General features: G+C 33.8%; 1 protein-coding gene across 1 annotated transcript in view; it reads left to right on the top strand.

Annotated features, from left to right (window-relative positions):
* Positions 1–13597, top strand: part of TTN (titin) — a 269499-nt gene that overhangs the window by 98944 nt on the left and 156958 nt on the right. Inside the window, exons 98-116 of the mRNA XM_054562536.1 lie at positions 1192–1479; positions 2080–2172; positions 2294–2579; positions 3405–3588; positions 3793–3882; positions 3982–4249; positions 4354–4614; positions 6213–6422; positions 6605–6682; positions 6782–6808; positions 7211–7270; positions 7572–7655; positions 9214–9288; positions 10299–10343; positions 11162–11563; positions 12004–12066; positions 12444–12521; positions 12685–12762; positions 13346–13432. Coding sequence (XP_054418511.1) covers positions 1192–1479; positions 2080–2172; positions 2294–2579; positions 3405–3588; positions 3793–3882; positions 3982–4249; positions 4354–4614; positions 6213–6422; positions 6605–6682; positions 6782–6808; positions 7211–7270; positions 7572–7655; positions 9214–9288; positions 10299–10343; positions 11162–11563; positions 12004–12066; positions 12444–12521; positions 12685–12762; positions 13346–13432 — 2757 coding nt within the window. The remainder of the gene's footprint in view (positions 1–1191; positions 1480–2079; positions 2173–2293; positions 2580–3404; positions 3589–3792; positions 3883–3981; positions 4250–4353; positions 4615–6212; positions 6423–6604; positions 6683–6781; positions 6809–7210; positions 7271–7571; positions 7656–9213; positions 9289–10298; positions 10344–11161; positions 11564–12003; positions 12067–12443; positions 12522–12684; positions 12763–13345; positions 13433–13597) is intronic.

Below are 13597 nucleotides of genomic sequence, written 5' to 3'. Positions count from 1 at the left end.
GGAAATGAAAGGTGGTGGGAGGAGACTTGACTTGAGTGGTGAACACACAATACAATGTATAGATGATGTGTTATAGAATTGTGCACCCAAAACCTGTAATATTTTGTTAATCAGTGTCAATTTTTTATTAAAAATTTTACAAATTAACCTCCTAAAAGTAGTTTGGGATGGAATACTGACTCTGGTGATGTAGTTGGCCATATTAGGATACACAGGTAATAGATTAGTATCACTAGTAGCCAATTATTATTGAGTAGTTTTCTTTTGAGTCATCTTAAAGTTCAAACTTTATCACTCATTTAATAGGATTTAAGTTCATTTAGTTTTAAAACATCATTAGTAAAATGAAAAATATGTGTTTGGCAGGGGCTTGTATTCATGATTTACATTCCTGATGCTTTTGCTGTTAAGTAGATAAAACTTCCTATAGAATTCTGAGGCTATTTATCTATAAAATTTAAGGAAGAGTAGGCATCAGACGTTTTGATTTTTACAGTCATGCATATTGTCTTATTCTCCTATATAAGTCCCAGAACCCTTACATGCAATCATCGCAGAACACTGAGTTGTGCCGGGCCTTCATATCATGCTACTTGTGTCTTCTTTACTGGTTTTCATTTGCACACTGAGTTTCAACTCCTAATTCCTTTGGGCAAAGGTTGAATTTTAAACACTACTATAGCTGCACTTAATAGCTAAAGATGAAAATCAGAGAAAATCACATATTAAGATGTGGGCTCATGGATTAGTCAAATGGAAAGCCAATTGGCTTTCTTTCCCAGAGGGTAGCAAGAATTGCTGATCTAGATGAGCAGAATTCCCCAGTCAGCCCTTAGATTTTAGAGTTCAGCAAAAATGCAGCTGTACCCAGGTTTGAGAGAATCAATCATGTGCACAAAAGTTATAATAACTGCCAGTACAATGTTTGCAGTGCTCAATCAGGGCACAGGTGCCTGGGTTATGTATGGGCAGCATGGTATCTGTTCTTTGCTTTATTTTTTTTTAATTCAACAAATGTAACTATTGACTTCAGAGAGAAATCAACCAGGCATGTGATTCAGTTTCGCAGCAACCCAAGTTACCTGCCAGAAGCAAAATTTGTTTCTTTTCTGGAATTTAATACTTAATTACCTTTATGTTCCGTTTGTGTTCCTTTTTATTTTATATTTAAAAATGGCTTTCTAATTACAGAACCTAAGAAGCCACCTGTGTTTGATCAGCACCTTAGTCCAGTCACAGTGAGTGAAGGAGAGTTCGTGCAACTCAGCTGCCACGTCCAGGGCTCGGAGCCCATCAGGATCCAGTGGCTGAAGGCTGGCAGGGAAATAAAGTCCTCAGACAGATGCAGCTTCAGCTTTGCTAACGGGACCGCTGTGCTGGAACTCAAGGATGTGGCTAAAGCAGATTCGGGAGACTATGTGTGTAAAGCCTCAAATGTGGCTGGAAGTGACACTTCCAAATCGAAAGTGACAATTAAAGGTACAGACACCTCAAAAGTACCATTCAGATTAAGCCTACAGCTACTTATATTCATTTGCTTTACACAGTTTAAGTAAGAATGGAATTAGATTTTCAGAAACATGAGTTATTGTCTATTTACAATTTATAGCCTCCTTATTATAACTGAAGTATTAGATAATTTAATGGAAATAGTTTCAATAAAAATTGTCTGAAATTACCCCAAGTTCACCATCATATTTCTTGAACCTCTTTCATCATATACAAGAGGGTAAAATTAAGTGAAGTTCCCAAATAACGCTGTAATAATGTGACATTAGGTAGCCTGTTGTCATAACCCTGGCAGAAATCTGTATAATAAAACCAAGTCTAGAAATATAAGATTTGATACTACTAATAGGATGTTGTTCAACTTGCTACAACTAGTAGATGACAGCTACAACTAGTGATAAAGGTATATAAAACTCTTTCATCTTCTGTAGTCCACTTTCATGTATAGTGAGTCCTACAATACATGATATTTTAGCTCTGCCAAACTCCTAAAACTTATTTTACAAAGACAATTATTTATTATAGTCTTAAGGTAATTGTGATAACAAAATATGTAAATGTCTTTTTTAGACAAACCAACTGCCGCCCCAGCAGCTAAGAAAGCAGCAGTAGATGGGAAACTCTTCTTCATATCAGAACCTCAGAGTATCAAAGTGGTAGAAAGTACGTATTTCATGAAAAATACATCTTCATCTGGCTTGTACATTTTACTACTGATTTAACTTTGGAAGAACTGAGTTTGGAAAATTACCTTTTTTATTCATTTGTTTTCATTACTCCTTAGAAACTACTGCAACATTCATTGCAAGAGTTGGTGGTGATCCAATCCCTAATGTTAAATGGACGAAAGGGAAATGGAGACAACTGAACCAAGGAGGTCGCATTTCTATCCAACAGAAAGGCGATGAAGCAAAGCTGGAGATTAGAGACACCACAAAAACTGATTCTGGGTTATACCGATGTGTCGCATTTAATAAACATGGTGAAATTGAAAGTAATGTTAACCTACAAGTGGATGAAAGGAAGAAACAAGAGAAAATTGAAGGAGATCTTAGAGCAATGCTGAAAAAGTAAGTTCAATTAAGGAAAAAACCCATTAATTTTCCATTCACAAGAGAGATCTCTCAAAAGGCATGGGCCATCCTCTCCAACATTCAGATTGTGAAAGAACGTAAGCACACAGATATTTTCACAAAAAAAAGATAAGGAAATACACAAAATTTGGGTAGAAGTTAGTGGTTCATTAAGATCAATTTCTGAATAATCATGAGAAAGTTTTGAGATTAAGATAAATTTTTATTAAAACTTTAAACAAAAGAAGTGGCCTAAATGAAAACCTATGTGGCTAACTATGAAATTTTTGTTTCCATATATGATTTTGCATGTTCCGAATCATTTTCTAGATCAACTATTTTGAACATTTTTTATAATTACCAATAATTTCAACACAATTTATGTTTCAATGTAATTATTGGATTATTAAATTAATCAACATTTAATTTCCATACGTCCTACCCATGACATATGGTATTTATCTTTTATTAATACTTTCTATTGCTGTTATTATTTTTCCTCCTAATTCTTTTATTAGGTTTTTCAGTTGCAAAGTTTACAAAAATATTTTTGCTATTCTTTCCTTTTTAAAACTCTTTGATCAGATTTCTCTACTCTATAACAATGGTCCAATCTTAATCCACTCCATCTGCACACTCACATTTTTTTTATTGTTTCAAAGTTAACAAGATAAAATTAATACTTCTCAAATAAAGAACATGGAACTATTCCTTTGTGAGAAAAAAAAATCTTGTGAGGACATTTATAACCTTGGAATGATGGTAGACAATTCAAAATAAGTAGAAGACAGGTGATTTATGTTTATTTCTTATTTTACTTAGGACTCCAGCCTTAAAGAGGGGTTCTGGGGAAGAAGAAGAAATTGATATCATGGAACTTCTCAAAAATGTTGATCCTAAAGAATATGAAAAATATGCCCGCATGTATGGAATCACTGACTTCCGTGGTCTTCTTCAAGCATTTGAACTGCTAAAGCAAAGTCAAGAAGAAGAGACACATAGATTGGTATGATCTTTTGTATATAGCATCATCTTTAAAAATTTACTCTTATTACCTCTAACATATGCCTTTAAAATTTCCAGAAACCTACATTTTTATAAGATCATTTAATACAATCTAAGCAACATTGAGAATGGAAGCTGAATATAATCATGTACCTCTAATTCAAATTTTATTTTATATGTAATACTTATCTTTTTTTTTCCTTAGGAAATTGAGGAAATAGAGAAGTCAGAGAAGGAAGAAAAGGAATTTGAAGAACTTGTGTCATTTATTCAGCAAAGGCTGTCACAGACCGAGGTAAAATTAGGGATGCTGATAATTTAGGGAACAAATTATTATTATTAGGAATTATAAGGGAAGGAGTGACTAATGCATTTTAATTTTTTATTCTCCTAGCCTATCACTCTGATCAAGGATATTGAAAATCAGACAGTTTTGAAAGACAATGATGCTGTGTTTGAAATTGACATTAAGATTAATTATCCAGAAATCAAGCTTTCATGGTACAAAGGGACTGTAAAACTGGAACCCAGTGATAAATTTGAAATAAGCATCGACGGTGATCGACATACACTCAGAATAAAAAACTGTCAACTTAAAGATCAGGGAAATTATAGATTGGTGTGTGGCCCACACATAGCTAGTGCTAAACTAACAGTAATTGGTAAGCAGAGTTTTATTTATATTTTTAAATCTGTGAGGTTAATTGACTGTTGAGCATAGCTGCCTATGATATTAAACAAAATGTGTACTGTGTCCTATCAACAGAGCCTGCCTGGGAACGGCACCTGCAGGATGTTACCCTGAAAGAAGGCCAGACTTGCACCATGACATGCCAGTTTTCTGTGCCAAATGTAAAATCTGAATGGTTCAGAAATGGCAGAATCCTTAAACCCCAAGGTAGACATAAAACAGAAGTGGAACACAAAGTCCACAAACTGACCATTGCAGATGTTCGAGCAGAAGACCAGGGGCAATACACCTGCAAATACGAAGACCTTGAAACTTCAGCAGAGCTCAGGATTGAAGGTGGGTGGAAGACTGCAGCTGAGTTATCACAGCACACACCAGTGGCAAATGGAGGGCAGGACCCCTGCCGCCCCGCCCTCAAGCCGCTGCCCGAGTGCGGGTGTGCTCCCATTTCCCAACACAAACACAGCATTCATTCATGTCTCAAAACTCATACATCAAAAGGGAAATATTCACTAGGTGCCAATGCGTTTGCATAGTTCTTTTTGATAAGAAGCAGATTTCAATCTAAACACAGCATGACTTCCTAACAGTTATTTCTGTTAAATTCCATAATTCTGCTAAATTCAGTAAGTCATTACAGTTCTACTAAATCCCGTAATTTTCACATCTATGATCTTGATTTCCAAAAAAGAAGCTTTGGAAAGGACCAGATTTCATGGCTGTATATCCAGTAGGCCTTGACTAGGAATTGATATTTTGTTTACAGGAATTAATTAGACTCTATCTGTATGAAACTTTATAGATAAAACTAACAGAATATATAATGTGTGATAAACAGCTATTTATCAAAAATCAGTATTCCACATGAGGATCATAGTCCAACCTTCTAAGTCTCTGAAATAAAGTGAAATCCTGAGATCTAAGAGCATAAATATTCATTTCCGAACCCTCTGACTGTATGCATTATCTGGTCCCCTTTGGACCATATTGAGCAACACTTTTACTATGATGATGGCATCTACTTCCAGTCCAGTTTTGGGGGCCTATGTATAGTTGCTGAACTATGACTACATGACTTAACCGCACAAGCATTGCAAATTCTCTGACTTGCTTTACAATGAATACCAATGCCTGATTGTAAAGTTCAAAACATTTAAAACAGTTTTTACTTTAAGGGATCCAGCTGCAACCACTTAGCATTTTTAAAATAATGCATATTTTACTATGATCCTGCCAAATAAAAGCTCACCAGGGTACATGTGGCATCTAAGATTTCATGGTGCTGTTATGCATTGAATTTTGGACTTCTAGGTGAAATTTGGCAGAAGGACCCTCCATTCCAGCTCATTCTCCTCTAAGCACCACGGCACGCTCAGTGGTTTGGCTCCTTTGTGCATGCCTACAGGTGCTTACAAAGCAGGTCTGAAATTTAGGAGCACAGATTTCTCATTGAACTTGAAATCATTTCACAGAGAAAGTTATATATGTCAAATATATAAACTTTCTAGATCCTGAATAGCAAAATAATTTTATAGAAGAAAGAATTTCCAAGAAGAATAAATTATAGAGTAAAATTAAATTTATATCTCCTTTATTTTGAACCTTCCATTTCACTAACATTTTTAAAGTGTAATTTTACTTTTGGATTATAAGCACCCTCAACTATTACCTTCGTGTAAACATTTCAAGAACTTTCAGGGACTTCTTTATACGTTTCTACATTGATCCTATAAGAATACATTTAAGTATTGGAATAATTTTTTTTGTTTCTGATGCAAAGAAATGCATTATCTTCTTGTTGCACATTTTCAGCATTTTTCTGCTATTTTCCAATTGAATAAAAAGACACAAACTTTAGATATCTGAAGGGAAAGCACAATGAAAGAAAAGTCTTCCTATACAGTCTAACCGTGACTCTTTTTATACTTCCACAGCTGAACCAATTCAGTTTACAAAGCGCATACAGAACATTGTGGTGAGTGAGCATCAGTCTGCCACCTTCGAGTGTGAGGTGTCCTTTGATGATGCCATTGTAACATGGTACAAAGGACCAACAGAACTGACTGAGAGCCAGAAATACAACTTTAGGAATGATGGTCGCTGCCACTATATGACCATCCACAATGTGACCCCAGATGATGAAGGTAATTCAATTGACAATGTCCCTGTTATATATTTCTACCCTATTTTATACTTACATTCTGTAATTCTATATAGAATAGTTTTATTGGAAAGGGAAGTACAACTAACACATATTATATCTATATAAAGATGTGTTATTTACAAACATATCAGAAAACAAAAGTATGATGGTTCTTTTCCTTAGGAGTCTATTCAGTAATTGCTCGGCTGGAGCCAAGAGGAGAAGCACGAAGCACAGCAGAGCTGTACTTAACAACCAAAGGTCAGGAATCGCCGCCTTAAAACCACACCACAATCTTCGAAACAAAATGCCTAGACTGTTCTAAATATAAAAATGTTATTTTGTTTGTTTGTTTTTCAGAAATCAAACTTGAGATGAAGCCTCCTGGTAAGTTTTAGAAAAACATCAATCCTTGCTTACAATACATTCAGTGTAATTTTATAAATGAAGAAGCCAAACTAACGTGCCTAAAAACATTATCTTTTTTTCAGTAGAATGTTTTTCAGGAAAATAACACAAATGTTAGCCTTTGAGAGTATGGGAAATTTGAGATAATAAGGTCTTATTCAACTGATATCTGGGATCATGCCAACTGGTATGGCCATAGACCAAAAATTTTCACAGAGAATAAATTTTCCTGTGTGGTTGCATACAAATTTGCTATATGGTTGATGTCTGTATGTTAGGTTCAGATGTTGGAAATGCCAAATAATTAAACACATCTTAGTTGTCTAATAAATACCTTTGTTTTCAGTCTATCTATGCTTATCATTAAATGTCCCTTTTCAGATATTCCTGACTCCAGAGTTCCAATCCCTACCATGCCTATCAGAGCAGTACCACCAGAAGGTGAGACCCAGGGCCAAAACGCCTGGGCTTGGGGCAACAGTATCTACCACTAGAATGTTACCCACTGAAAACCATAGTAGAGAGCCAGAACAGAGTCTTTCGTGTTGTGTTCTTCAGTGTGCAGTTAAAATATCAAAGCAAAAGAATATTATTGTAAATATATGCTATTTTTATTTTATCTGATTGATGAACTGGTACTATAACACCTTTGAAGTACAGAAAGAAATTCATGAGACTGTTACATTTTGCACAAAATAGGAAACCAGACCACGTAACTGATGATGGCATTGATTTTTTTCAGAAATCCCTCCTATGGCTGTTCCTCCTGTCCCCCTGTTGGTACCATCACCTGAAGAAAAGAAACCACCAGGAAAACGTATTGAAGGTACTGTATGTTCTCTAACTAAATGTCAAAAATACAGAATGTAACTCCTGAACTTGGAAAATGCTGTTTAATGCAACATATTGGCCCTCTAGTGGTCAACAGGTTGAACTGCCTTTCAAAATGTAAATTAATTATGTATAAATGTGAAGACAACAGCCTACAGTCTGAAAATCGCCAAACCAACAATACTTATTATTAAAATATTTTATTTAATGTAATTACTTAAGCATTAATGGCAAACTGATTTCACAGTTCATATTTTTCTACTACATATAAACAAATAATGCAATCATTTTCTAGTGAAGCTTATGAAAATAAATCATATTAGTTTATATTCAAGTTGCAGGTTATAGTTTGTGTTTTCTCAATTACAATGTTAAAACTCTTTAAAATTTACTATTTTATTTACAGAAATATGATTTAAAATATCTTTAATACATTAGATTCTTTTTAAGCTAAGGAATGAGCTCACCAATAAGGAACTCTCGCATATGCCAGGAAATTGTTCCTTTCACATATTTCAATAAGTACTGGTTGTGCCCCAAAATTGCTGAAATAAATTAGTCAATAGACTCTCTAGGCCTTGCTAGAGTTTGGGGGAGATCAGAACTGCTGTCAAAATTTCCCCAGAATCATCAGGAAGAAATCCTCATGTCCAACTCAGATTTTTTTCATAGCCAAGCCACCACTGCTACTGTAATTTCCAGGGTTTGACATGCTACTCCCATGCTCTCCACTATAATTGGTGTTAAAAGTTTGATCTATTTTTCACCAGGTTCAGGAGAAATTCAGTTAAAAAAAAAACCAACACACAACCTTCTGGTTTTGTGACTAATACGGTCTCTATACCAAAGGAAAGCATATTTATAATTTATATGAACACAGTCAAATATATTTCATCTACTTCTGGTAGCAGAGAGGAATAAGAGTCAAAAATCATGAATTTTATTTTCATTTATGTTTATTCTCAGGAATAAGAAGTCATCTTAATGAATTATTTTGTCTTTGAGTATTAGTGTCAACATGGCTAATTTTATTAAGAATAGGATATTTGAGAAATTAAATCATATTTTAAAAATTGAAAACAGTGTTATTTATTCATGAATAGTAGGAGCCATTACAATTAGGGCCATGATCAAGCTATAACATCAGCAACAGCAAAAGAAAACTTCCACAATATATGACAGATAGGACTTTAATTTTACCAATTCACATTATTCCTCTTCCATTGACAAATTTAAAGTGTTCTTACCAACATGAAACAGATGAAAATGTACACCATTTCTACTTACGATATCACTTAGGTTCACTCTTAATGTTTTGAAAACTTTAAGCAGGCATAAAAATCAATGAAGATGTAAGATCACCCCACATATTCTATTTCCCTTCAAAAAAATGTTGCTGCATTCTAGTCCAAGGTCCTCTGAATCGGTGATCTGGCATTAATGTGCTGAGTCTCTTGTTAACATCTAAACATATTTTTAAAAATATCTTAATAAACCTCCTAGTTTCCTGAACACATTTTGGTTATTTACATCTGACATCTTATTTTTTTTAGTGACCAAAAAAGCTGTGAAGAAAGATACCAAAAAAGTTGTCGCCAAGCCCAAAGAAGAGGCACCACCACCTAAAGGTATTATAATCAAAATATGGTCTTACAGCTTTTCTCTTCGTTAAAAATTTGAAATCTCAAATAGTGGAAGATGGAGGAAGGCAAGAGTTTGAATTCACAAAATGGTACCTCTTCCTTCACTTATTCTCACCCTCTTCTTTGACTCAGTTCCAACTTTCTCTTTCTCAACTTTCTTTTTTCTCCACTGTCCTGTGCCTATGTCACCCAGTGACACCCAATGGCAACACCAGAGAATCCTTGTTATCTCTGGACCGTGATATTAAAAAGGCACTGCCCTCGAGTACAACAGCTGGTCTTGATCAAGTCACAGCAATAAAAGATGCGGGGCTGATGCAAATTTCAAGGGTCTGCTCCAGCCCAGCTCAGCATCCTTCCTGGTTCATCTAAGTAAATGTCAAATATGTGGAGGGGGGAAAAAAACTTTTTGAAAGAGGATCGATTCATTACTTGAATTTTTATTATATCCTGGGATGTTTTTAGGAAACAGAACTAAATTTAAGCAAATAGGAAAATTTATTTACCCATTTGGGTAAATTTATTTACTCATTTGACTCAGATTAGAGTACAGCAACCTCCTAAAAGAAGGAGAATCCAGGAGCACAGGGCACCGTGTGCTGAGACTTTTTTCTGAGTGGTCATTTGTGAAGTATTATGGAATAAAAGAAAGCTGAAAATGCATATGTATTTCCTGAACTTTACAATTATGGGAAAAAATAAACCTGCACTAATTCTTATCTTTAGATATATTGAATATTCTCATGTTTCACATTAATTTAAAATCTTTTAAAGCAACCTGAACTAGACTAAAACTTCAGATTTTCAGCATTTTCATTAATATGGCATTGCAAAGCATTTCTAGTGAGCTAAATTTAAAAATTATTAAAGTATTTGGTATATTAGTAGTAGTCACAGATTATACACAAATGAGTAACAAGGGAACACAGGATTAGTAAGTATTAAAAGTGCATGATCTAAAAATAAACATGTATTTTATGTTTTTAAAATTCCAGAGGTTGAGAAGCCCCCACCTCCTGCTGTCTTAATTCCAGCAAAAGGTAAATTAAAAAATTATTACATAATTTTACTTTATATACTTCTGAGATTGGCATTTCTGCAATGTGTTCTTATGTTTACATGTTAGGCTTCCAGCTTATTGTAAAGTTGTAGAGTTTTCTCCACTATATTAAAACTAGCACTAGAAATGATGGCTACTTCATATTGCTCCAATCCCAGGAAAGGAACCCCGGGCTGCTGTTCCTAGTGTCCCAGTGCAATGGCCATAGGCAAAGAAATGGTGAGGGCTAGAAGGTGGGGGGGTCGGGGGGTCATCTCTTATTTTTTAATTGCAGCTAAAACAAACATTTAGGATCTTATAAATAATGTTAACCTTCAAGTTGTTCTATAAAAGCAACTGACTAATTTGGCTACATCATTTTAAATATTTACCAGGCTGGCTAAAGAGTCATATTCAATAGTCAAAAATGTAGCTTTAAAATGAGAAATATTGTTGAAAGAAATTGAAATAGAGGTTACATTAACTATAAATGTCATAAAGTGATTAAATATTAAAATAGTCCATGGGAAGAAGTTATATAAGTTTGTAAAACTGGAGCTCCATAAAACAATAGAAGATGTATCTGTTTACTGAATGGTATTTTGTTCACAATGGACAAATTCTCAAAATAAGAGTAGAGGGTATCTTGACACTCCTGATAGTATTCCATAGTCAACAAAAGTTTAAATGAAACCCACAAAAAGAAAACGTGAACTATCAATATGATACCAATGTAATACTTGACTTTCATTTAGTAAAGTAATTATATGGATATAATTGATATGCTAATATTATGATGTATTTATTTATTTATTTTAGCTCCTGAAATTGTGGATGTATCCTCCAAGGCTGAAGAAGTAAAAATAACAACCATAACCAGAAAGAAAGAGGTTCCGAAAGAAAAAGAAACTGTGTATGAGAAAAAACAAGTCTATGAGGAAAAGAGACTTTTCATAGAACATTTGGAAGAACCTTATGACGAGCTGGAAGTGGAACCATATACAGAGCCATTGGAAGAACCTTATTATGAAGAACCAGATGAAGACTATGAAGAGACCAAGGTAGAAGCTAAAAGGGAAGTTCACGAGGAATGGGAAGAAGATTTTGAAGAAGGGCAAGAATACTATGAGAGGGAAGAAGGTTATGATGAAGGGGAGGAAGAGTGGGAGGAGAGTTACAAAGAAACAGAAGTAATTCAAGTTCAAAAGGAGATTTATGAAGGTATGTACTCATTGGCTGATTTTTCTCTTTATTTTTGCTCAGTTCAGTGTATTTTTAATTATTAATCTGGTAATCTGGATACAGATAAAATGATCATTTCCATTTTTAAGGTTAGAAATCTTTAGAAACAATTTTTTAAAGAGTTGTTTTCTTTAGTTATTTTCACGCTTCGACATTGTAAGATGAATCATTTAGTTGTGTTACCAAGGTTAAATTCCAAGTGCTATTTTGTAAAGTAGTAGAAGTTCACGTTATATTTTCATTGCCTTGCTGCATCTGTTTGATCCTGCTTCTAAATACTGCATGAGGAATCATATTAGCAATAAAGACACAAAATACAATACACAGTTATGTGATATTTTTAAATTATTTTTAATTTAAACAACCTATTAGAACTTACTTATTTAAGTACCCCTTCTTATGCTGTGTTTTTGTTAAAGAATCACATGAGAGAAAAATTCCAGGAAAAGTACCTGAAAAGAAAAAAGCACCACCTCCTAAAGGTATGTAATTGGAATTATGTAAATAGATTAGATCATCAACATCATTATCATGGCTTGTTTGACAAAGATGTAAAAATCACCAGTTCAATCCAATAGGCACAACTTCTTCTCTAAGCTTTACTGTATCAATGAATTTTTTTCTAAGAATATCTAATATCATTTAGTGAAAAAAATTTAAATGATAAAAAGATTGTTATGGTAAATATAAATAAAATATAACCAAAATACTTGAAGTACATAAACTTGTACTTAAAGTTCAGAGCACCAGACTCGTCTCTTTCTTAAAAAAAAAAAATACATGTAAAAATATAGAGAGAGCTCAGATCTATTTTAACAGAAGTTCTAAAAGTACTACGATTTCTTTAAAATACTTACAGTTGTAAAGAAGCCAGTAGTTGAAAAAATTGAAAAGACTTCTCGAAGAATGGAGGAAGAAACAGTTCAAGTCACCAAAGGTATTATCATTTAAAACATTTCTAGAATCATGTACACAAATAACATGTTTACTGATATATATTCACATTAGTTATTTACATAGCCATCTAAACTAAGATTTTAAAATTGTGTGCAAAACATTATTCTTCACAATACAAATATACTTGTAACATATTTTTTAAGTACCCGAAGTTTCCAAGAAGATTGTTCCACAAAAACCTTCTCGGACTCCAGTGCAGGAAGAAGTTGTTGAAGTGAAAGGTATATATCTTTGTCTTTCAGCTATGAGTTTTAATCATTTTTAATGTATATGGATATGTGTACATATATTGCTAAACAATTCACAAATCTGGAACCACCAAAATGAAGACATTCTTATATACATTTTATGTTGAGTTGCACATACGTATAATTTAAGGAAATAATAACATTACCTGTGTTTCTAGTTTTGCTTTGAAATTACATAATTTTTTAAGGAAGGTTTTGTGTTTAATGAATGGTCTTCTAACTTTACTATGCAATGCATTCCATGCATAAAATATTTCCCACCCTCTCATTTATATAAATAGACCCTAACAGATTTGAAAAAGCACCACATAACATGTGAAGAAGTTGTGTCTATTTGATTCCCATTTAATAATATTTGATAAAGCCTGCATGGGTTGTTTGTCCCTATAGATCAAACATGATTTGTTTTCTTGTGAATACTGAATTTGTTCTTAAGCTATCATATTAACCCACTCATTCCGTGTCTAACTACTTAAATATAGTATATAATCTATGTATTTGATCTGATGTCTTGTTGTAGAAAAAGAAATGCTAATGTGAAATACTCTCTTTAAAGTACCAGCTGTGCATACAAAGAAGATGGTTATTTCAGAAGAAAAGATGTTCTTTGCTTCTCACACAGAGGAGGAGGTGACAGTAACAGGTATAAGGCATATTTGAATTTGGGGGCTCAAATAGAAGGGCTTTAGATGGATTTTCCCCCTCTTCTTCTTATCTAATTTGTGGTATGTAGGCATCTCTGTGTCCTTGTAATTCTCTGTCATTTTTTCATTTCACATTTGTGTCTTTTAATTTGTACTTCAATATT

Source organism: Pteronotus mesoamericanus, unplaced genomic scaffold (assembly GCF_021234165.1).
Source record: "Pteronotus mesoamericanus isolate MK-2021 breed Mesoamerican mustached bat unplaced genomic scaffold, CSHL_Meso_final scaffold_651, whole genome shotgun sequence".
NCBI lineage: Eukaryota > Metazoa > Chordata > Mammalia > Chiroptera > Mormoopidae > Pteronotus > Pteronotus mesoamericanus.
The sequence above is the reverse complement of the archived record's forward strand: the minus strand, read 5'-3'. Positions and strand labels throughout refer to the sequence as shown.